The 26,142-nt window shown below is 48.7% G+C and overlaps 1 protein-coding gene across 1 annotated transcript in view; it reads right to left on the reverse strand.

The window, feature by feature from the left end:
- Positions 1 to 8,127: 8,127 nt before the first annotated feature.
- LOC147700859 (uncharacterized) overlaps positions 8,128 to 26,142 on the reverse strand; it is a 75,201-nt gene continuing 57,186 nt past the window's right edge. Inside the window, exon 3 of the mRNA XM_086929758.1 lies at positions 8,128 to 9,845. Coding sequence (XP_086785884.1) covers positions 9,401 to 9,845 — 445 coding nt within the window. The 3' untranslated portion in view covers positions 8,128 to 9,400. The remainder of the gene's footprint in view (positions 9,846 to 26,142) is intronic.

The following is a 26,142-nucleotide window of genomic DNA, read 5'->3' on the forward strand; positions in this document are numbered from 1 at the left end:
TGCTTTTAACAAATATACAATTCCCCAGGCCAGGTATCAACAAAAGACAGATATGCTGAACACTGCAGTTTATCAACATCGTATTATGGAAATTCTTCACTTTCTGCACAACATCAAGAATCTCATCTTGCTCGCATGGACACACGGGAGACCGCCCAACAAGCATGCAGTGGTCTGACCGTCATATTTGTACATGACCGCCGGGAAGGCGGTCGGAAAGTCAGTGGTCCCACTGCTATGGTATGGCTCGGCCATATAGAAGGCCTACAGCAGATGCCGCTGTGGTGCAGTGCCTTCTGCTCGTCCGTGCACTGTGTGCCATACACTATGTTGTACATGATACATGGTGCACGGAGGTAAGTGGGGGCTCTATATGTGCTCCCAGGGCCAGTTTTCAGTGGCCCACCATGGACGGGGGCCCTGTCAGGGTGCTCCCATATCCTTTTTCGATAACATTTTCATGTCATGATTCACACCATGAAAAGGCTGTCGGAAATGGATATTGTAATCCTGATGGCTGTGCCTGCCTCAGAACCTAAATCATACTAGGACGCTGCTCCGTCCTCCTCCTCGTCGGGATCTCTGATCCTGCTGGAGCCGGTGGTCTTGCATCCGACATCTGTAAGTCAGAATGCCAGCATCGTAATGCGTTGGTCCAACCGAAGGGATACTGGCGGTTGGCCTGCCACCGACGGCCTGTCGGTTATCAGACCATATTGTAGTAGCAGTTATTAATTTTGTTTGTTCTCACTTGGATTTTTTGATTTGGTGAACGTTGATCTACTGGGTGCTATCCTTTTTCTATTAAATCTTTTGTATGTTGTATGATAGTTGGCCATAATAGGGGCTGAGACATGGAAGAAGAAGTTTTGACTTTTAGACACTCCTGGGAAAAATCTGACTCTCTTTCTTTTCAGCCACATAATGCCCATTTCCTTTGTTCGTTCACCTAGTAAGGTTACTTTTGTTCTTCAGTTGTGGGTAAGAGAGAAAACATCTACCCATATGGTAAGGCAGACAACTCTTAGGGACCAATTAAGAGTTTGACAGTGTGGCTGCGGGACGGCTCCGCCGCCACACTGTTAAACCCGGTTGAGAACCGCCCGCCATATAATGGTTTATTTGGTCATTGGCATGCGATTCTTTTGGCGTTCCCACCGGGGTGCCTATAAAATAGGCACCGCAATGGGAACATCAAAAACTGTTCCAGCACGCCATGGACTTAAAAGTTCATGCCGTGCTGAAATTCCTGTGCGTGCACACAGGGGGGCACATCCCAGCTGGGGTTTTCATGGAGGAGGAACTGGCATGAAAACCCTGGCAGAGAGGAGTCGGTCCCGCCAAGCATATGGATGCCTCTGGACTGCCAGCGCCAGGGAACAATTATTCCCTGGCATTGTCGGCGGTTCCATGGCAGAACAACCGCTAGGGTTGTAATGTGTAGGTTGCAAGACAGCCACTGCCACCCCACCATGAGTCTGGCAGTTCAAATACCGCCAGACTCGTAATCTGCCCCTTAGTGCAATCACCAATGTCATTAGTCTTCAGTGCAAATGTTGTGTTTGTCTGACAGAGGTGGATCAGGAGTGTGTGAAGGAACACAGAGGGATCTAAGATGGTGTGAGGAATACACATCTGAGCTACTTTGGCAAGGGTTTACTGAGTGACATTATAACTGATGTCTGTGCTTACATATGGGCAGTAAAAATGTAGGGATAGTGCCTCTGAGGAGGACACCATGGTGTTTGCATCCAGTATGTCAAAGGGTGCCACACTTAAACGTACAGATGTGAAAAGGGAATTTTTAGCAGTCAGATGAACTATTATGAAGTGTAGAGTATTTGGGTGCAGGATATGATTAAAGTAAGAGCTGACCACAAACTTTTAAAGATGGCATTTATGATTAAAGGGGTAAGCATAATTCTATCCAGGATCTATTTCTGAGTATCCTAGCTGCAGGAGCATACCTGTGATATAGAATTTGGGGATTATATAAATAGCTTTACAATAGATTGTCATATTTACCTTCTGATGTTGAGAAAGGGGAAGCCAAGGGTTAGATGAAGCATGTCTTTTTGGCATTCCCTGAGACAGTGGTTTAGTCAGAGTGGAAAAAGACTTTAAGGGTTGATAAGTTGCTTTTTAAGGTGTATGAGCGTGCAATGGTGGTAGGGCACATAACATACTGAATAACCTACTGAAAACATACTGAAAATAGACCATTTGAGCCAAACAGATACATCTAGGAGCCTATATAGCCTATTGGGTGATTAGCAGTGCTCTATAAATACTGATCAATTAATCCTAGAGGCATACATTATTGGTGATTCTACAAAAAAACGTATTTATCGCCACTAGCAACTCTGGCCTTGAAGCACTCTATTTGGAGTTGCCTCCATGGCAGGCTGCCTACCAGCGTAGATATCTTCATCTCTACCTTTGGGTCCATCAAGATGCATTGACATCTCTGCTAAAAATGGATGAACAGTCACTTCCTATCTCTGGAACTGTTGAGTCAATGAAACAACATGCAGGAATATTGTGGTGAACTATCCAAAAAATATAAATATGATGTCCTTTAGGTGTTCAAAAACAGCCCCAGCATTTTAGAGAGATGAGATGTGTGTACTGATAACTGTCCCCCACAACTGGTGGTAGACATTCCACAATGGCTTGCTCAAGTCTGAGGTTAAATGGTGCTCAGAAAGCAAGGTGGTAGCTTGTGGCCCCGTGTAATTACCAGTGGCGGATAAAAGGACAAGACGTCTACCTATCACTTTCTTCTCGTCCTCCTCAGTGCATCACCCTAATTGTAGTGGACATGTGCAGATGTGGTGCTCCTGCACCCTGTGCCTACTGAGGTTGCTTAGGTTCTAGTTTAGAGATGACTTGGCCTGGCAATTCAGGCTGGACTGTCCTTATGAAGCAAGACCGAAGCTGATTTGACTATAGTTGATTCATGTCTGAGAATACAAAGCTGCCATCAGTCTAGCTAAAATGGAACACTTCTCCAACAGGATCTCGTCGGCGGTCGACAAATCTAAGGAGGTGTTCAGAGTCATGAACGAACTTACTATAGATGATAGAACCCTCCCAGCCCAGACCCCCACTCAAGAGGCATGTGACACCCTCAACTCCTTCTTCTTGGAAAAAATCACAAAAATAAAAAATTCTATCCCTCCCCCTCCCCAGTCACACCCACCGGATACTTCCTCTAACAACTTCTCGACTCTCACTACTTTCCCCACTCTAGACCCCATTTCTTTAGCGGAACTCGCCACCCGCGTGAAATCTGGCTCCCGGAACGACTGCTGCCCGCCATCTGTCCTGCGGAGTATATGCCTCAACCTGCCAGATTGTATCCTACCTCTACTTAACGGGTCGCTCAGCAGCGGCATCGTTCCTAGTTCTCTCAAGGAGGCCATCCTAGTGCCCCTCCTTAAAAAACCCGGCGCCAACCCCTTGGAGCCGTCGAATTATCGCCCCATTTCCCTCCTCCCGTACTTTTCAAAATTAATGGAGGCCCACGTCACCCGGTGTCTGTCAAACTTTATTGAATCTTCCTGTCATCTTGAGCCTAACCAGGCCGGCTTCAGACCTGCCCACTCTACCGAGGCCGTCATCCTGGCAGTTCTGGACACACTCAGGAGCAACGCGGACGCTGGGTCCCCCCAAGCCCTCGTTCTCCTGGACCTGTCGGCCGCGTTCGACACGGTGGACCACAACATCCTTCTCCACCGTGTCGAGCAGACAGGCATCCAGGGCACCGCTCTTGAGTGGGTCAAGTCCTTCCTTACTGGAAGAACACAGGCGGTCTGCCTGGGACCCTACACTGCCACAAAAACTCCCACGTCCTGCGGAGTCCCTCAGGGCTCCTCCCTCTCGCCGCTCCTATTTAATCTATACCTCCGGCCTCTGATCCAATCTCTTCAGAAATGGGACATTATTGTCTACAACTACGCCGACGACGTACAGATCATCCTTCCGCTCAACTCACCTCATGCCATCAATACGTTCCACGCAGTCATGATTCACATCCAACTCTGGATGAACCAGAACCAACTGAAGTTAACCCCGGGAAAACTGAGCTCCTCCTCCCTGGACTCAGTCAAGCTCACTGGGGCCCGCAGTTCTGGCCTCCGGAGCTAGGCTCTCCCCTAGTCCCGGCAAAAGCAGTAAAGAGTCTGGGAGTGATCATTGATGCCGAACTCTCCCTCAGAGCCCAAGTGGGAGCGGTAATCTCATCCTGCATGTACCAGCTCCGGAAGATCCGTAAAGTTTGTCACTTACTTCCCCCAGCTGCTCTTACCCAAGTTGTCATTTCACTTGTGCTCTCCCGCCTGGACTTTTCTAATTCCATTTACTACGGTCTCCCACAATTCCTGTCACACCGCCTCCAAGTTGTCCAGAACCAAGCGGCCCGCCTAATTCATAAAACCCCCAGATGGCAATCGGCCAAACCTTTACTCCACAGTCTTCATTGGCTCCCAATAGACCAAAGGGCAGCCTTCAAGGTGGCATGTCTCACATTCAAAGCCCTCCGTTGTTCCGGCCCCGCGTTTCTTATCCGCCCTCACTGCCCGATACGTAACCTCCGATCAGCCCACCGTCACCTGCTAGTCACTCCCAAAATCAAAACCAAGAAATTCAGCGGTCGCCGTTTTTCCTATCTAGCTCCCGGGCTTTGGAACCTCCTTCCTCTATCCATCAAATCCTCCTCTTCCCTTCTGAATTTCAGAAAATTGCTTAAAACTCACCTCTTCCCTCCCCTTAGCTAGAATTTCACTACTCTCGCTTCCTCCTCACTCACTCTGTCTTTCAGCGCCAGGAAGCCTCGGCGTCAGTGCGAATTACAAATTGCACATAAGATAAGATAAGATAAGGTTTCATGGTGGGCAAAATATTTACGGATTGGATTGTGGCCCAGAGTAATTACCAGTACCTGAGATTAGTTCAAGCATTCCATCAATACCCTGCTGTTGTTTATCCTCAGTGTGATGCCACAAGTATGCTTGGATGTGGGCCCTGGGCTCACTACGCCGTAGGACTCAAGCTGCACCCGACTGACAAGAATTAAATATGCTGAAACCGTCAGAGGTTGCTGGTGTTCACGTTCAGAGGGGACTTGGCCTGTCAGTTTGGGTTGAACTGTTCCTTTTGGAGCAGAACCAAGTCTGATTTGTCTGTATCTGGATCCTGTCTGATGTGGCCAGAGCAAGCAGAATAATGATGGACTGGATTGTGGCCCAGAGGAATTACCAGGAGTTGAGATTATTTTAAGAAATCCATCCATCACTTTTTGTAGTCATGATCTACTGAAAGGCAGGGTCAGTCCTTAACTTTTACTACCATCATTTAAATCATTTGCTTTGTGAGATATATATTTTGAATATTATTCCTAGATTTATATTAACAATGCTGGAATCACTCCTTTCTACCTTGTTTCATCTTGGAGATTTGGCATTGCTTGCAATGGAAGAAATCTGAGGTGTTCTGCTTTTGTCTGCAATCTATATCTGCAGATATTTTCCAGTCTGTGACTTTGACAGGATAAATAAAGAGAGAGAACAAGTACATACTCCTCTACAGATGTCTTGGAGGCTTCTACTGCTATCCAATGAAGAGAGGTATTACTTCTCTCGGATAGGCCCCTATTCTTAGAGGGTAGTGTAGGCCCTCACATTTCAACAATACTGAGACAAGTGAATCATATCTGTATTGTAAATTAAAAACTCTCTGTTTAGAAGATAAACAAAATGTTTATTATATTTGATTTTCACATACTTGATTATTGAGGAAAGTGTTTCCATCATAAGTTGGAAAATTTAAATAATTTAGGTAAATAATTTAGGTAAATGAAGTAATAAAAGGGGAAGCATCAGTGTTGTTGAAATGACGAAATAGGGAGACCTCCATGGCTTAGTTTTGTTGCTTCTCCTTTGAATACTACTGTCTCTGTAAGAAACTTAGGGGCTCATTAGGATGCAGGCCCGGCGATGGCGATCATTACGCCATGCTAATGTGAAATACCCCCTCCATATTACGATGGTGGTGTCTATCTCGGTGGACGCAACTTCCGTCCGCTGCTTTTCTGCCGGTCAGCAATCGTTACGATTGCCGCTGGGCGAAGCTGGGCCACTGATATGGTGGTGGTGCCCAGCAGGCACCACCAGCCTTATAAGAATGTGGGTAGTTTAAAGACCTTTCCATGGCTGCTATGCCCCATGGAAAGGGTGGCGGGTATTGGCTTTGGAGGCCCGTGGCGGGCCCACTGTGGGGTGTGGGGGGTGCACTTGAGGGGTACAATGGCAGTACCCTACACCAAGTACCAGGCACTGCGTGATGCCTGCCACGTGGTGCAGGGAAATGCTGTGCTTGCCCTATTATAATTGCGGACGGTGCTGCAGCCAGCAGCACCATCCGCAATGGTAAAAGGCCAGGATGTACCCTTCAGTATGGCGGGCGCATCTTAATTGGGCCGGTGGGACCGCCGCACATTTGGTGGTCGGACCAATGTCCGCCCGCCATCATAATGAGCTCCCTAGTTACTTGTTGAGGGGTGCTGAACTCTACTGAAGCAGCAACAACAATCTTTGTCAGGGTGAAGTCACAAGCAGTCCCTAAACTAACCTGTTCTCATCCCTCTGGTACCTTGTGTTTCCTCAGAGCCATCTCATGTGCAGAGTAACATTTGTCTATGTCGTCTTCCACTACAAAAGTGGGCACCAGATCTTTAGGGATGCAGACTTTCTTTTCTCCCTCAGATACTGCAGGTATGTTGCCACCATAGCAGATGGACTCTGAGGCTTGTCTAGCTTTGAGATCCAGTTCCTTCTGGCTCATCTCATCATTTTCTTCTCTGCCAAGGCCCTCTCAGCTGTGGCCTTCCTTTCTTATGCCTGCAGTTTCATTTTGGCCAAATTCACCTTGAGCTCCCTTTCAGCCCTCCTGTCCTCTAACTCTTCTGGGGACATGTTATTTGAAGACACACACTGCTTTCTGCCCTCACACTAGGCTCTCTGTGAGTGGTCAAATGGTCACCCTCTTCTGGGAGCTCCTGTTCAAGCCCACAGTCAGGGCCTTCTCTACTTCTAAATCAGTGTTGTCTTCATCCGGATTAAGATCCTCCTCCTCAGACTCCCCTGCATTCCATCCTTGTGACTTTGTCTTAGACACAGAGGGCTATCTAAAGGTCCAGCGTTTTGCCATCTTTCCTGCACACAGTCCAGTCTTCTTGCAGAGTTTCTGCAGCTTAGCCCTGCCAAAGGTGTCCACATTGAGCACCTACATCTCCATGAAAGAAGACAAACTTTAATTTAGAAAAATGAAAAACAGTCAATCAGAAAACTAGGGAGAATTAAAAAAAAAGGTTTAGTTTGGTCTAACATTACTTATCTGGGTTTTCAGTGTAAAACAAAATCACGGCATGGTACTGCACAAACACAAGTCCAGATCCTCACTGCAGAACAACAATTTTGACCGGTTTACCTGCTCCTAAATGAAAGTTACCTCTTATTAAATGTGATAAGGGAACCCACTATTAGTCTATGGGAGAAGTAGAGTTTTTCACCACCAGAACATGTAAAACTTAAAAGTACATGTGCAACCTTTTACTTACACTGCACCCTTCTGTATGGTCTATTTAGGGCCTACTCTAGGGTTGACTTATACGTATTTCAAAGGAGTGTTTAGGCCTCGCAAAAGGCTTCTTTTGCCACGTCGAAATGGCAGTTTAAAACTACAGACAGGCTGCAATGGCATGCCTATACCATGTTTTACAAGGCTCCTTAAGTGAGTGGCGCAATCAGTCCTGCAGGCCCACTAGTAGCATTCATTTACAGGCCTTGGCACAGGCGGTACCACTCTACTAGGGACTTACTAAATAAATGTACTAATTGCCCACCAGCCAGTTCTTCCATGTTTAGGGGAGAGAGCACAAGCACTTGATCACTTGCAGTGCCGGATTACCAAATAGGCAAAGAAGGCACCAGCCTATGGGTCCCACTCCTATTAGGGGCCATGCGACAACAGATACAAATAATATTGATTTGATCTTGAAAGAAAATTAAAATCATACTTTCAAAACGATAAAAAAATTAATTAATTCAATGAAACGAAAACATTACATTAAAGACTCCATAGGGAAAATACTGTATTAATGAAATGTACCCATTAACAACTTAAAGTACATTAACCAGAGACATCAGATTCACAGTACAGTTTGTCTCATCTTCTGGCAACTGTCAGTTTGTAAATAAATCAATACATTGGGTATTAGGAGATAATTTGCACGGGGGGCCTGACATTGCGACTGCCTAGGGGCCTCCACAGGTTTTAATCTGGCACTGAGCAGTGGTTAGCAGTGGTAAAGTGCACAAAGTCCTAAAGCCAATATCAACAAAATCCAGCAAAAATTCAAGGTAAGTAGACAAAATATTTTTGGGAAGACTACCTCAAGGCTGACAAGTCTTGCACAGTGTTTTCCTATTGGATTAAGTAGACGAGAAGTGTTTCAGTAGGAAAAACAAGATCTAGTCCTATTATTTGTTGACTATGAAAAGGCGTTTGATAAACTTTGCTTTCCCCACTTCACAGAGGAAAATGGAAACGCGAGGGTTTGTAGGAGGGCTACTTTCCTTAATCATATCAATCCATTTTAAAACTCTTTTAAAGCTAATGATGAGATCCGATAAGGAGGCCAACTAAGATAGGAACGGTAAAGGCAAAAGTTGTGGTGGAAGACCACCCTAAAGATAACAGGTCTAGCAGTTACGTTCTGTACCCAGCTGATCACTTCTTCCCCCTCCTTCCAGCCTTCCTACATATGCATCTCTTCTTCCCTCTCTCTCCTCCAGGTCTCCATTAGGTCTCTATCCCCTACATTTCTTACAATCCTTAGTTGCAATATTTTCATAGATACAATAATTTTAAAACATGATCAGTAGAAATGTAAATAGCTTGATGGCAAAGAGGTCTTTATTTTTGCCATGCACCTAGAAGATGGGAGCAGTTGAGTACATTAGGGGATGAGAATGAGGGCTGAGAGGACAACAAGGATAAAACTTTAAGTAAGTATTTGAGTTCCCAGTTTCTTCTGATCCCACACTTCTGCAAACTTTACTAGTAGTGGAATTATTTTAGTGATTGGCTAACATTCTCTCTTATCTTAGCATAGATCCTCAAATCTTTCTTTCTTACTCATAAATTACTGAAATATCAGTGAACTGTCAAGGAAGGTATTAAATGTTAGTAGGCATCTTTAATTGGTTTTAACTGGAGAAAAAGAATTGCAGATAAAAAAAATTGCCTACATTCTAATGATTGTAGTGATATATTTGTAAAATTGTCATTGTCTATGGGTAGCATTTGAAATTCCGTAGTCCTCTGTGTGTTTTCCTTTTCATACCCCATCTCTTAGTGATAGTCCTGCAGGTGGATTCCATTCTGTAGGATAGAAAACATCATCGTCCACTGCGTCCTCGTAACTCGGTGGAGGGGTCTGCGTTTCCTCCCGAGGTGACCCCTCTGCTGGCTGAATAATCTCATGCATACTGCAGGGACCCCTGAGTGGCTTATGGTGCTTCAGGATCTTGAGCACCAGGGCGGGGCCTGTCACTGGCTCCCGAGCACCTCTAATGTCTTCTGCTGCAGAGCCCCCTCTTCCACATGGTGTGACCTGCTGCGAAGTTGGTCCCGCTGTACATGGCATTGGAGGCACGCTTATTACTGCGCTATATGGAGGGGGCTTGTCATCAAGAACTCCAGTAGTCCATATGCCGGACAGTGTACTGTTCATGGGTCCCACAACTTCCTCATATGTTGGTACATCATAAACAGCAGAATCCCTAGAATGAGAAGCAAATTGAAATATTAAGAACAAGACAGTGCAGCAAAAATGTATCAAGAAAACTAGAGAACAATATGTATGGCTTCGCCAAAGTGAAAGGGAAGGAATGCACCATATTTACCCAATACAGTGCACTCCTGTCCTTCCCCCTAGCTCTGGTTCCATTTTGGCAGCCTAGAGCCAGCGCAAGCACCCTTGCATCCTGGTGCAAGAGTGCCTGTGTTGTAAGTAGGATTGTTTTTCTGCAGCAAGGACCACCTTCCAGCACGAAAACACCCCTTAGAGGTGTTTCCTCCTTCTATGTGTGCTACAGAATGCAGCACACATCGACAGAGGAAAAAAAGGAGGAGAAATAAAGATACTTTTTCTAGTCACGCCTGCCCCTGGGAAGAATAAGATCTTGAAGCATTTCCGGATTTGCAAGTCCTTGTTAATCTAGGAATGCATCAAAATCCATTGAAGTGCGGGGGAACATCCACTGCAACGACCATGGAAAAACCTCCCTTGCGCGGAGTAAGGTGACGTAGTGATGTGTGCTGCATTGCCTTACTTAATACTTATGATGCCACTCAGAGCCATGCAATGTGGCTTTACATGGCTCAGAGCCTTGCGTCATTCATGTACGACTTTGCATGGTGCAAACATGAGGCAAGGCTCTCAAAAATATGCTTCTAATTCACTCCTACTGTTTAATTTACTTGGTTAAAGAATATGGATACTAACGTAACTGATTGCATGCATCAGTTAGGATCTTTGTGCAAAGTACAATTTATGAATACTTATACCATTGGCTTACAGGTAGCTTTTTTTTTTTTTAAACTTTATTGTCAAGTAGGCAAAGAAGTTATTCACATTATCCTTATCTACCATTAGTCTCACACTATTACATATTTTTTACCAGAGACGGATAAATCACATTACAGTCTGATGTCTGAGTCTATTCTCGCATTATGGATATGGAAGAAATAATCGCAACCATTCCGCATAGAATCTCACTTATCAACATGCCATATCCTGTTCTAGTTCGTAATTTGCCCATGTATAATACAGCAATTGGTTCCCAGCAATTTCAACTAACAAAAAGAAAATGACTTCTACAAAAACCCAACTAATGTCATCACCTCAATAGAATGTTGTACCCTTTCATAGACAGTTGTCATCCACTGCACATAATCCGTACATTGTTCAAAGGTAATGTCGTGTTCACGCTCCACCCCATCACAAATCAGAGTTTCATATACCAGCCTGCCCCCTCTAATCTTCTTCCTCCTCTGACTCTAGGTCTTCGTCCTCTGGTAAGGGTGCACACGGTTCACCCCTGTATTTATTCCACGGCATCCACACCTTATTCCATTTACGGGGACAGGCCCGCAATACGTACACCGCCCTTTCTTTTACCATTAGGAGGTCCATATTTCTAATCCAGCCAGTCACTGTAGGCAATTCTGGAGCACCCCATTTTTGTGCAATGTCCCTTTTGGCCACTGTCACAGCCAACGTGACCCACAATTGTCCATATCTGTTCAGGTCAGTTGGGTCCCAAATGTTTAGCAGGCACTTACGGGGTTCAGGCAGGAGTGACACCTCAAGGGCTTGGGAGACTGTGCGCATAATTTGTCTCCAGACTTCTTGGATCAATGGGCAATCCCATAGTGTGTGGAGTAAAGTTCCCTCCTCCCCGCATCCTCTTAGACAGAAGGGGTGTGGTGCCCGCTGTATCTTGTGCAGAAGTGTTCTGGTGTAGTAGGTGCGGTGTAGGATCTTGAGCTGGACTAACCTGAACCTAGCCGAGATGCCCACTTCTCTTGGTGACGCAAGCGCCTCATTCCATTCTGTGTCATCCATGTCTCCTAGTTCCCCAACCCATCTCTCTCTAAGTTTCTGCGTGGGGTCTGTTAGGTTGTTAACCAGTTTTTTGTAGGTGAGAGAGGTTGCCTTCTGCTCCATAAAGTCCGTCAGTAACCTGTCCTCTAGTGGTGACGACTCCGGGAGTGTGGTGTCAGGTGGAATTGCGTGTAGTAGGGCGTGTCGGATTTGCACATACCTGAATGTTTCATTGGGGCCCATACCATACTGCTGCTGTAGCTGTGAGAACGGAACCACCGAGCCCTTATCCCAAAGGTCTCCTACCACCGAAATCCCTATCTGATCCCAGTGTGCGAAGCCCTTACTGGACCTTAAGTTTCCTAATGATTTCGCGTCCCATAACGGCGTCATTCTGGTGATTTTTCCCTTCCACCCCAGTCGAGATTGTGCTGTATGCCATAAGGTTGCCGTATGTAACGTCGGTCCAAACAATTTCCGAACCTGTGAGTGATTGTATAACACTGAGAGCATGCCGTCCGTCCCCAACTGTGACCAGTCCGCCTTATATGCGGGGTCATCCCGCGGGATGTGGATCCAGTGATTAATTATCTTAAGTTGGGATGCCCAATAATACAATTGAAGATTGGGTAGCGCAATTCCTCCTTCATACCAGCTTTTAACTAGTTTGTCCTGTGCTATACGGGCTGGGCCATTGCTCCACAACAGAGCAGATACCAGTGCAGCGACTTGTTGGAAGTAGCGTGGAGCCACCACATAAGGGGTATTTTCTAACACATAGAGAAATCTAGGGAGAGCCATTATTTTATATAATGCTGCTCGCCCAAGGAGGGTTAGCGGCAGGGTAGCCCAGTACTTAACGTCTGCACGGAGACGTGCCAGAGGTGGCACCAAGTTCGCGGTGTAAAAGTCCGCTGCATTAGTGGTGACGAAAATGCCCAGGTATTTAAATGAGCCAGTCGCCAACTGCAGGGGGCAGTCATCCCGCAATAACGGCTCCGGGCCCTTAAGTACGAATATTATAGATTTGGACCAATTCAGGGTGTAGCCTGACGCTTTTCCGTGCTCATCGCACAGAGTCAACAGGGCAGGAATACCCTCATTGGGATTGGTCATGTAGATCAGCATATCATCTGCATATAGGGATACTTTATCTTCCCACCCGTCCTCCCAGGCGATGCCCCGAAACAGTGGTGTTGCTCTGAGCAGGATAGCTAGTGGCTCCAGTACCAGCGCGAAGAGTAGGGGCGATAGCGGGCACCCTTGTCTGGTTCCGCGTCCCAGGGGGAAGGGCTGTGAAATGTGACCATTCGCCACCACCTGTGCCATTGGCGACTTGTACAGTAGCCGTACCCACGCTATATATTTCGGGCCGAAGCCCATACGAGCAAGGACCGCAAATAGATACTCCTATTCCACCAGATCGAAAGCCATTTTGGCGTCCAGGGATAAGATGACAGCCTGTTCTGAAAGGAGATGTGCTCGTGCCAGGACTCCATGTACCCTCCGCAGATTCAGTGTTGTGCTTCTGTGCGGCATGAAACCTGATTGGTCGGGGTGTATCAGAGTGTGTAGGTGCTTGGTCAGGCGACTAGCCAGGAGTTTCGCTAGGATCTTTGCTTCCACGTTGAGCAAGGAGATGGGTCGGTACGAGGTGCATACCGTCTGCGGCTTGTCTGGCTTAGGAATGGCTACTATCGTGGCTGTGCGTTGGTCCAGAGGGAGTTCAGCCTTGTCTAAACTCTCTTCATACATATCCAGCAGGGGTTTGCTCAACAGGGGGGCCGACGCTTTGTACCATTCCACGGGTATCCCGTTAGGACCTAGCGCCTTGCCAGATTGCAACGACTGTATTGCCAATTGGATTTCATTGTCTGTTAAGTCAGTGTCTAGTTCCTGTTGCGCTTCTTGTGAAAGCGCGGGGACAGTAATGTGGTCAAGCGATGCTAACGCCTCCCGTTCTCCGACAGCCCGAACCGGTGTGTATATTTCCTGATAATGGCGTGCCAGGGTGCTTACTATTTGTTCAGGGTGCGTCAGCAGCTGGCCATCCTGTGTGTATAGTCTCTGAATGCCTCTGTTGCAACCACCCCTCCTGTCTAACCAGGCCAGCATCTTCCCGGCTTTATCTCCCACGTCATATACCCTGTGTGCGGTGTTCGCCAAGTGCCCCTTGGTAACCGTCGTGAGATGGGCCAGGTGTTGTTGTTGTCTGAGGTGTAGCGCATGTGTAGTGTCAGGGGTGGGGTCGGACATGTGGGCGGCGTTCGCGGTGTGTAGTGCCAATTCTAATTGAGCGAGTTCACTTCTGGAGTCTCGTTTGTGCCCCCTGATAGCCGCTATTGCTGCGCCGCGCAGGACTGTTTTGTATGCCTCCCAGAGTACCGAGGGCGAGGAAACTGTTCCTACATTTTCTGTAAAACAGTGTGACGTGGCCAATTTAAGTTTCTTCCTGATACCAGGGATTTGCAAATAGTTGGGGTATATTGGATAGAGCCTGGTGCGTTTCCTCTCTTTAGTCGTAATGTGGAGGGACACTGGGGAGTGATCAGATACACCTCTGGGTAGGATCTCTAGTTTGTCTACTGATCCCAGTCCCACCCCCAAAAAGAAGAGGTAGTCAATACGTGAGAGACTGTTGTGTGTAGAGGAGTAGTGCGTGTATTGAGTTGCTGTGGGGTTCAATTGACGCCAAACATCTGTGAGGCCTAGCGCGGTCAGAAAACTAGGAAGCGTGGCAGTCCCCCTCTGGCGTTCCCGTACGGGAAAGGTGTCTAACAGTGGGTCTGTTATGGCATTAAAGTCTCCCCCAATGATCATGTCACCCTCTGGGAGGTCAACAAGAAATTGACCCAGCGCCGGCAGTGCCGTAGAGTGCAGTGCCGGGGGGATGTACACGGACACCACGTTGAGGGGTCTCCCTTCCCACTGGCCATACAGCGCCATAAACCGACCCTGGTCGTCCGTCCTGCGGCTTTCAACCATAAAAGAGGAGTTCTTCTTAAGGAGTATCCCAGTGCCCCATGACCCTGTAGTGAACTCCGCATGTACCGCCATGGCATACCCACGTCTGTCAAGTGCTTTGCAGGTAGACCCAGCCAGGTGCATTTCTTGCAACATCACCAAGTCAGGCCCGTGACGTTTGATGGTTTGGAGGACCAATCCCCTTTTAATTTTGTCTCCTAGACCCCTAACATTCCATGTGAGCAGTTTTAAGGGGGATACCACTGTCATTGGTGGGCCCCCGTTAGCTGGTGTACCTCGAGCCTGTTGGGCCATTCGGGTTCACGATTAGTGTTGCTGATGTGCGGAAGTGGAGCGCAGCACATATGCAATGACTCGTGCTAGGGTACCAGGAGTGTACGGCCTGTAGTATGACCGTGTTCCATACTGAAGTGGTGATGACTGAGAACAATAACCATAACATTACAACTTATCCCCTCCCAGCCCCCTCCCTGCTCCCCTGCACCACGGACGAAAACCCGCCCGCATCCCCAACTTGGCAGAGTGCTTAATCCCATCCCCGTCCATCTTACTTGCTCGTGGGGTTGGTGTGACCCCTACAGGCACCGGCCGATGCCCGCCCTACTCAGCTCCATCAGCGTCAAGGTCCCAAGGGCTACAAACATGCTGTCCCTCATGCAGCCCATTCAGATCAGCCCCTAACAGGTTGTCCAGAGTCAAGTGGGTCCCTCTCAAGATCCGAGTCCAGTGCTGTCGCGCCTTCCTCGTTCGTGGGGCTTCCCGATGGGTGATCCGGCTGGTGCTGGTGCTGTCGGTCCCTGTGCGGACGCTGGGGTTGGCCCACCTGTCTCCATCCATCAAGCCATTCTCTAGCCACCTCCGGCGTGTCAAAGAACCACGTTTTTCCTTCGGCCACAATGCGCAATTTGGCGGGGAAAAGCATTGAGTACGGCAGGCCTTTGTCTCGCAGCGCCTTTTTCACGTCCGTGAACGATTTTCTGCGCCTAGCCACCTCTGCTGTGTAGTCTGGAAAGAAGGCCAAAGTTGAGTTCTGAATTCTTACAGGTGGGGAGACTCTCGCCGCTTGCAGGATTGCGTCTCTGTCCCTAAAATTGAAGAGCCTGGCCAGTACAGGCCGCGGAGTGGCGCCTGGCTTGGCCGCTCCACCAGGAACCCGGTGTGCTCTTTCAACAGAAAAGAAGTGAGATAGACCTTTAGGTTTCAGCTGGGTTTTGATTAGGTCCTCGACGTATAAGTCCATCGCAGCTTTACCCTCCGATTCCGGCAGGCCTAGGATGCGGACGTTGTTTCTCCGGGAGCGCCCTTCCTGATCGTCGAGCTTCTCCTGTAACTGTTTAGTGACTCTTTCCACGCGCTCCATGGCTACTTGCAGGTCCGAGGTGTCCTCAACGAGTGATTTTGTAACTACCTCCACTTGAGACACCCTCTCCGCCATTTTCTGGAAGTCTGCCCGAAGCAGAGTGACCTCGGAAGAGATGGAGCCCACTGTCGTCCGGACCTCGTTGAGGGTTTTCAAAACGTCCTCTAAAGTCACCTTTGGAGTACCACCCGTTTCTGGAGTTGCGCCAGCGGAGTGGCGGCCGCCACTCTGGGATTATCCATGTTGGCCGTACGCAAATTTGTCGAGCTTCGCCTGTGTCGACGTGCTCCTTGTGCCTTTTCCGGCCATGTTGTTGTGGTGTTGATGGAGGTATGCACACTCGGCTGCTGGGTTAGCTCTTGGCCTATGAGCCGCGCGATTCCCCCGGGCGTCGGGCTGTCAATTGTGTGTTCCACTGGTTCCAAGGGGTTCCCTGTGTTCCCCACAGGGCCTAGATGCGTTGCAGCCGGTGGTCGCGACGATCAGCACGCCGGCCTCCGAGAAGGTCTGGTGCGGCCTGCTGCGCGGCTGCTCTCGTTCTCTGCGTGTACTGTAGCGCTACCAATCATGGTGCTGTGGTGTTTCTTTAGTGGGTCCCTGCCGGGGGGCCTCCTGTGCAGCGCGCCCGATCTCCCCCGTGCACTACTGCAGCATTGCCAATGCGGGACTGTCTGAACCAACAGGGCGCCACATGAGTCGGGCAGCACCGTGGACACCCCCACACAATGTCGCCTCTGCGTCAGGATATTGGGGCTCAGACGTGTCCCTTCGTCGATTTGGGGTGATTCTAATCGGCAGCAGCGCAGGGAGACGGCAGGGTCCCCAACGCAGATCGCCTTACCCTGTTGCATGAATGGCGTGTCTGGTCGCTCGTTCCCTCCAATATGGCGCCGTCCGGGGCCCAGGGAGGCCCTCGCCCTTGCCGGTTATCGCTCTGCCCCCAGACGGTGCTTGTGGCCAGTCCCGGTCCAGACAGCTCCCTCGGTCCACACAGGGGTGTGCGCTGGAGAGGCGGTTTGCTCGCGCACCCCTCGCGACAGAATGCAGCAGTGGCTGGCCGGCGTCACAGCGCCCGGGCCGAGGATGATGGACTTCCGCCCGGGTCCGCCAGCCACTTTAGGTCGGTGCGGCTAGGCAGGCGCAGGCCCCAGATCGTCGTCTCAGGATGGAGCAGTTCCCGGTGTCCGATTACCGCCGGGGTCGGAGCAATTAGCGCCACTCGGGTCCCCGAGCCGATGTCGCTCCTTCGAGCGGGCGAAAAGTCGGATCAGTGTTCGGATAGATAACGCGGGCCGTTATGCCTGGAGGAGCTCCCGCTTCAAGCTGCCGCCATGCTCGGCAGTTGGCCACGCCCCCCTACAGGTAGCTTTTTTATATTTATTTTCCAGTTGCAGGGTTTAATTAAAAGAAAAAACGAGCAAGGTTATTAAACATAGTAATGTTTAATGTTTACATTTCCTAGAGTATGAACTTTGACCATTGGTTGGTTAATTCAATGAAAGCAGCACGTTTGGTCATCCCATTTGGTTATGTTGGGAATTCTAAGAGCCTCATTTACGAGGCCCCTAGCAACACTTTCGCGCCACCGGAGCATCCCTTTTTTGACCCTCCCTGTCGCAATTCGCTGCAGCATATATCCTAGGCCACGCAAAACCACTTTGCGTAGTTTTTCATAGCCTTATAAATATGTGCACCTTTCACACAGAACACTGCGTGAAAGGGGCATTCCATGGGTGTTGCTGTGGGTGTCCCCATGCAACATCCATGGACCTGACATAATCCTAGATTTATGAAGAATCTTAAACCTGGGAATGTGTCAGATGCTAAACTCACCCTAGGGGTGGTGTTAGGGAGGCATGTTAAAAGAGGAATAGGCAGTAGTATAATATATATATATAAATAAGTGACTGGAGCAAATGTTTGTCAAACTCTATACGAAAGATGTTACAATTCAGAGCATTTAAGCATAGGACATTGTGCAGATTTATTAGAGAAAAATTCTTAAATAAACAACTCATTATGAACAATTCGGACCGGAAATTAAAGAATGAAACTATTAGATAAAATGCAGATACAAGACTATTCACGCTCCTGAAACATGGAAGACTTAAGGAGTTTTTTTAATGTGCTGTAGTCGCTAACCTGGTCAGTGAACTGCTTCCCTTCTAGCACAGCTCGGCCTAGGTGGCTGCTTCACCTGACCATTATTGGTCAGAGTTCAAGGTCCTTCTCCACCTGCAGGCAGCCGCCTGCACCTCATTCCTGGTGGTCCAGTGGGGAGCTTCTCTGCTCTGCAGCTTAACTGCTCTGCCGCTTCTCTGCCTTCTATCTCTCTTCCTACTGATCTCTTTTTCCCTTCTTTCATTTTTCTTTGCTTTTCTACACTTTTTTCACTTTTCCCCTCTCTAGCCCCTTTCTTCTTTTTGCACCTTTCCCTCCGTGTCCCTGCTGCTGCTCATGCCCCGCAGCCCCCTCCCCACCAGTGCTGCTTCCCGCTTTCCCACCTCCCAGCCTTCCTGCTCACTACTTATGGCGGTCCCTGCATGGATGTGTGGAGAGGGTGCACCAATGGCCCGCTAAAGGCAAGACCAACTGGGACCTGATCTACTCCATCGACCATGACATCACCTTCCTCATGGAAACGTGGATGTACCCCAACTCCGCCCTGGACATGCCCACCACTATCCTGGACAGCTACAAGATCATTCACAATGACCTCATCAATAAACCAAGGGAGAGGGTTTTGCAATCATACACAAAAGCACCCACTGCCTCACCACCCACGCAGACGACCACTCGACTGACATGGAGCACCTCCACTTCCAGGTCCAGACCAACCTGAACACTACCCTCATCTAGAGAACAGCTCACCACCTCCCTCAAGCAAAAACCCTCCCACCGACATCCATGGATGCTAATATCTCAGCACGCAACTTCCACCGATAGATCTCCAACTGCCCTGACACTCTGTTTCCCCTGAAGAAAGCCCCAAGTTTGAGACACTCCAAGAAAACCAGCCGGTGCTCTCTCACCCTTCATGAGTCCAGATGATACTGTACGCGGCTCAAGAAGAAGAAATGGAAGAGCAGCAAAGACACTGGAAGACCACTCAGCCTTCAAGACCGGTGTCACCGCACACTACCACCTAATTAGAAAAACAACAAAAACGGCCCTACAGGAATGGATCAACGCCAATGCACTCAATAGCAATTAACTTTTAGCCGTGGTCAAAGAATTTTTCACACCCAGCACAGAGACAGTAGACAACCCACCCTCTCAAGACCCCAGCATCATCCTTAGCTTCTTCTTTCCCTGCAAGATTAAGGAGATATAGAACAGCTTCGACAGCCTTGTAACCCAAGAGCCTCCCATCTGCAGTCACCGCACCCAATGACACCAGACCCCAGCAGACCCTACTCAGCTGGACTCCCCTCACCACTGCTGACACCCTCAAGCTCATGAAGAGCATCCACTCCGGAGGACATCCACTCCGGAGGACCCTCGAGACCCTGCCCGCACCACATCTTCAACAAAGCCGGCACCACGATCACCCTCAAATTATGTTGCACCATCAACTCCGCCACCTTCCAGGAAGACTAGAAACACGCAAAGATCAACCCCTTGCTGGAGAAACCCTCTGCTGACCCGATGGACCTCAAGAACTTCAGACCGATCTCTCTTCTACCCTTCCTTGCCAAGGTCATCGAGAAGGTCATCAACACTCAACTTTCCAAGTTCATCGAAGAGAACGACATACTGGACACCTCCCAATCTGGCTTCCGAAGCAACCACAGCACCTGGACTGCCCTCCTCACCGCCACAGACGACGTCTGCACCCTCCTCGACCGAGGGGAAACTAAAGCCCTCATCCTCCTGGACTTCTCGGCCGACTTCGATACTGTTTCACAACACATCCTATGCACAAGACTCTTTGACACCGGCATCCACGACACAGCCCCGGAATGGATTTCCTCCTTCCTCACCGGCCGAACACAGAGAGTCAGACTACCACTGTTCCACTCTGAACCCACAGAGAATATCTGCTGAGTGCCTCAGGGCTCTCTCCTGAGCTCCACTCTCTTCAACCTCTACATGGCCCTGCTCATAGCCATAATCAGGAACCACAGACTCAACATCGTCTCCTACTACGATGACATCTAACTGATTCTCTACTTCACAAACGAGCCCATAGTTGCCAAGAGCAACTTTCACGACAGAATTAAGGCTGTCGCCACTTGGATGAAGAATAGCTGCCTCAAGCTTAACTCAGAGAAGACCAAAGCCCTCATCATGGGCTCCACCGCCTTGGCCGGAGACGACCACTGGTGGCCCACAACACTTGGAAGCCCCCCAAACACACAGACCACACACAGAACTTCTGCATCATCGTGGACTCCTCACTCACCATGAGCAGCCAGATCAACTCCGTCTCATCATTCTGCTTCCACACGCTATGCCTTTCCCTGAAAGATTTTCAAGTGGATCCCCATAGAGTCTAAAACAACAGTCACCCACACACTCATCAGCAGCAGAATCGACTACTGCAACACACTCTATTCCAGCATCACCTTGAAACTCCTCAAGAAACTACAGAACATTCAGAACACCTCCGCCAGACTCATCCGCAACATACCTCACCACAGCCACATCACCGGCCAACACAGAAACCTCCACTCGCTCCCAGTCTACAAAAGAATCACCTTCAAGCTCCTCACACAAGCCTACAAAGCCCTACATGATGCGGGACCTGCATACCTTAACCAACGCCTCGCATTCCACGCACCCACCAGTGACCTCCGCTACGGTCAACTGGCCCTGCCTAGAGTCACACGTTTCCGCAAGACCACGAGCAGAGAAAGTTGCTTCTCCTACCAAAGACCTGGAACAACCTGCCTCTCCACCTCAGGCAATCACTGTCAATGCCTCATTTCAGTATCGACCTCAAGACCTGGCTCGTCGACTGAACAACAGTGCCTTTGATGGACCAACAGTTCCCCCCATGCCTAGAGACCCTTACGGGTGAGTAGTTGCGCTTCATAAGCCACCTGCTTGATCGAAAGATCACTGATGGATATTATAGAATTTACATCACCAACTCCATAGTCCTTCTCAATCTAAAATCTATTCAACTTAATTTCACAAAGCCATAGAAGCACATTAAAATAAAATTAAAAACATGCAAATCTAATAAAAAACATTATTAAACAAATATCTAAAACACTGTCACATCTCGTGCTATTGACACAAGCCAAAATCATGTCCTCCAGGGATTTTCTGATTTGCGAAGTATAATTATGATGAAGCAATTACACAAATTTTGAGCAAATACAATTGTTGCAAAAACATCAGTGCCACTTTAGAATGTCTAAAGCTGTGCTTTTTTTAAAAGAGCTTCCAAAAAATGTTTTCATTGCACAATATGAAAGCTTTAATAATGACATGGGCAGTAGAAATCTGACATATTAATTGCTATGTTTCATTTTGCATGCCTGCGGTCCATGCCAACTCAAGAAAGAACAGGGAAGGCTTGTTTATAGGTTTCTCAACTCTGCAAATGGGGCTAGACTATACATATCAGACTGGCAAGTCATACTGTCAGATCTTGGGTCTAGAAGCCTCTAGGTTCAGGTGGCTAAAATGCATTGGTTCCTACAACAACCTTTGTGATGAGGGAGAACTGGCATGATTTTAGGCTGGACAAAGATTTGATGGCATCAAGTAAGATAGGTCATGATCTATATATGCTTTGGGGTGGGAATTTCAACTTCAATCCAGGAAAATCTGTGGCTTCTCCGCTGCCGAGAGAAATGAGCAAACACATCAGAGATCCGTTGAGTTTGAAATCAATGAGGATTGCAATTTTTTGCATTATGTGTAGTCTGATAAGATATTCATTCATTCAAATGGCCAAGTTCCTATCCAGAACCTTAACTTAGTTATTGAGCAAATTAAAGATTGTTGGTCAACATTGTTTCAAATAGTTTTTTTTAGTATTAGTAAGTTTATTATATTTATCGAAAAATGATTACAATAAATCTAACAGGTTAAAATCATGCTTAAATTAAATTGCTCTGCTAGAATATAGTAAACACTTCATATCAGCTCATGCAAGACCATGTTGTAATAAAACATTAATAATCGTGTACAGTTTGGTTAAGTTAATAGTAATCATAGTCTAAAAATGTCATACATTTTCTGATAAAAGTGTTAGATCGTTGCAGTAATCAAAGTTTTAGAGACTTGTTGACAGTCCTTAAAGTAACTTCTCTGAAGACTACACTCAGATATTTCTTGCTTAAATCAAGTAGATTTGGACAAAGACAGATAACCAGCATCCCTCATTACCAGCATTCAAATGGTTAAAAAAACATTCAAAAAATTTATCTTAAACTGTAAAGTAGCTCTTTCATGGAAAGGGAGCATCATTATCCTTATTTATAGGAAGGGTCCTCTGGTATGACCTGAAAGGTATCAGTTGAGAGCACTCCTGGAATGTTGCAGGACATTATTTTGAAAACTCAGCGAATATATGTTTAAGGAAAAATTTAAGTGGAAAGACAATGTATGATAAATTGGTTTGTTGGTTTACTGGGGTGTGTGCCCTGGTCAAGCAACTGGCACAATCGCTTCGAGGGTGAACGACAAAAGGCACCAAATTAACCTGTGCTTAACCCTTGGTAGCCTAGTACAAACATCATTCAGGCTTAACTTAGAGGCAATGTGTAAAGTATTTATGCAGCACACAAACAGTAATTAGGTGAAAACACAACACAAGAAAAATCCCAAACCAATTTAGAAAAGTAAAGTACATTTTAATACATAATTTGACACCAAAATGACAGAAATCTAATCAGTAGAACTGGATTTATGATTTTTTTAATTTTATTTTATTATTTTTTTTTTTTTGGAAAACCTTTATTTATAGAAAAAGTACACCGCTATTCAGCCATACATCCCGGAGGCCAGGCAGCATGAAGTCAACAGGAACGGTCGTGCACAACACCATAAACAGGAGCAATCAGGTTTAATTTTTAAATAAGAGTGAACTCAAAAAATAAATAAACCATGAGGTAGAAAGGCCCGTAAAGGGCAGAAAGAAAGAGACGTGCAGGAAGCACGATAGGCAGCGGAAGAGAAAGAGAAGGAGGCTGAGGACAGTACAGATATAGCGGGCTATTGTAGCGGGAGGGGGTCGGAGGCTCGACACCCAAGGTTGTGCACAATATGAATGACAACTGTGAATGACGTGGGGGGTAGCACAGCAGGAGACATAAATTGGAGTCCCGGGTAGGGGGTATTACGGGGAAGGCAGGGTCTCAGTATCGAGTTCCACGGGGGGGTCGCAGATGTCTCCCCTATAGGAGTTCCAGGCACCCCACACAGACATCCACATTCTAGGCTTACCCCTGGCCACATACACCGTCTTCTCCAGCAGCATGCACCAGTCCATATTCGATTCCCAGAGGCTGAGCGAGGGGGGAGCTGGCGCACCCCATTTCTGGGCGATATCCCTTTTGGCCACCATGTTGCCCAAGGTGACCCATCGGGTCTGCGCAACACTATAATCAGTCGGGCCCCAGATGTTAAGGAGACATCTCCGGGCCTCAGCCGGCAGGGTCACACCAGTCACTTCTTCCATCACGGCATGCACACGCGTCCAATATCGGGTCACACTAGGGCATTCCCATATAATGTGTAGGAAGGTCCCAAGCATTCCACATCCCCTACGGCACATGCCATCCGTTGACAGCCCCATGTGTATTAGTCTGGGACCAGTGACATACACCCTGTGCAGTATCTTCAGCTGCACCAGGCGGAGACGCGCCGAAATTGCCACTTCTCTGGGAGAGGAAATCGCCGATTGTCACTCCTCGTCATCCACCTCAATTCCGTCATGCACCCAAAGCTCTCTCAATCGCACCAGCAAGCCAACTCGCACATTAATACGTTTTTTGTAGGTGAGGGAGATAGCGCTGTCCGGCATATGGCCGTCCAACACCCGATCCTCCAGGGGAGATGATTCAGGGATCGCTTCCGTCCCCGACACATGAGGGGAAAGAGCATGGCTAAGCTGAGCATGTCGGAAATATTCCGTTGCCGCCAATTGGTACTCTGATTGCAACACATCGAAAGACTTGACCCTACCCCTAGCCACCATGTCCCCAACCTTGGATATCCCGATGGTGTCCCACCTGTTGAAGCCCTTCGTGTGCCACAACTTCCCCAAGACGTCCGATTCAAACAGCGGGGTGGCCATGGTAACCCTATTGTGCCAGCCCAATGTTTTAGTAACTGCACGCCAGATATGAACCATAGTCTTAGTGGGACCCGTAAGCTTCCGATCCAGAGACCTGGAGTATAACGCTCTGTAGTAATTCCCGTCTCCCACGAGCCAGCGATCCATAGCATAGCCTGGGTTCACCGCCGGTCCATAGAGGCCGTGATTGATTGCCGCAAGTTGGGACACCCAGTAATATCGACGCACGTCAGGCAGCGCAATACCCCCATCATAACTCGGTATAGTCAGCTTGGCCAGCGCAATCCGCGGCCTGCCGTCCCACAGCAACGCTCGTTGGAGGGATTCGATTTGCACAAAGTATTTAGCTGGCACAGGGTCCTGGGTGTTCTGCAGGGCATACAGGAAGCGAGGTAACGCCATCATTTTAAAAAGGGCCGCCCTGCCCATAAGGGAGATCGGCAACTTCCGCCAGCCCTCGAAGTCCCGGCGGAGCCGCTCCAACGGTGGAAGGAGATTGTGCGAATAACGGGCTCGGGAGTCCCGCGACACGTAGATGCCTAAGTACCGGAAGCCCTGTTGGGCCACCTGGATGGAGCACCCCCGGGGGAGACGCGGCGTATCACCGGATAGTACATACAGCGAGGACTTGGTCCAGTTGATTACCAGGCCCGAGTGGGCCCCAAAGGTCCCCAGGAGATCGAAAGCCACTATGAGTGAGTGACAGGGAGAAGCGAGGTATAAAAGGATGTCGTCAGCATAGAGCGACACCCGGTCTTCAAACCCCGGGGACCACGGTATGCCAGAGATATCGGGGTGCGTTCTGATCCACGCCGCCAGTGGCTCAAGTGCCAGAGCGAAGAGAAGCGGGGAAAGCGGACAACCCTGTCTAGTGCCTCTGCGTAGCGCGAAAGAGGCCGACAGCCGACCATTAACCGCCACGTTGGCCAGTGGTGCAGAGTACAGTAGTCGAACCCAGCCAATGAATGCGGGTCCAAACCCAAACTGGGCCAATACAGCCCACAGGTAATTCCACTCCAACGAGTCGAAAGCCATAGTGGCGTCGAGAGAGGCAAGGACGGCAGGCTCACGGAGCAGGTGCACACGTGCCATTACTGCGTGAAGCCGTCTCAGATTGAGCGCTGTGTTCCGGTGCGGTATGAAGCCGGACTGGTCTGGGTGGACCAGGTCCGAGATCACGCCCACTAGCCGGTTAGCCAGTATCTTAGCCAATATCTTAGGCTCAGCGTTCAAAAGGGAGATGGGTCGGTAAGACCGGCAAAGATCGCGCGGTTTCCCCTCCTTGTGTATCACCACAATGGTGGCCAACCGCTGGTCTGGGGGGAGTTCTCCCAAAGCACAGGCCTCAAGGAACATGTTCAACAAGGGCCCGGCAAGCGAGTCAGCCCTGAGTTTGTAGAGCTCAACCGGGATGCCGTTAGGCCCCGGCGCTTTGCCAGAACGCAAGGATTTAATAGCCAGGGCCACCTCGTCCGCCGTCAATGTCCGATCCATGTCGTCTCGCTCAAGGTCCGAGAGACAGGGAAGCTCTATTTCTTCCAAAAATGAGGCCGACGCAGACTCCGGAAGAGGGTCCGCCGAGGCGTAGACCTCCTCGAAGTAGTCCGCGAAGGACCCAACTATCGCGGCCGGGTCGGTCAAGGTGACGCCATCTGCTCCTACCAACTCTGGGACCACTCGAGACGCGAGTTCCCTTCTATCTAGCCACGCCAAGAGCTTTCCAGCCTTGTCCCCCGCGTCGTATATCCTACCTTGTTGCTCCCTACTCAGGGCTTTCGCCGCATCCGTGGCAGTCGCGCGGAGTTCGGACTGTTTAAGGGAGAGCGTGTGAAGCAGGTCGGGAGATGGATCTAGCTCTAATTGGGAGTT

This window comes from Lissotriton vulgaris, chromosome 7 (genome assembly GCF_964263255.1).
Source record: "Lissotriton vulgaris chromosome 7, aLisVul1.2, whole genome shotgun sequence".
Taxonomy (NCBI): Eukaryota; Metazoa; Chordata; class Amphibia; order Caudata; family Salamandridae; genus Lissotriton; species Lissotriton vulgaris.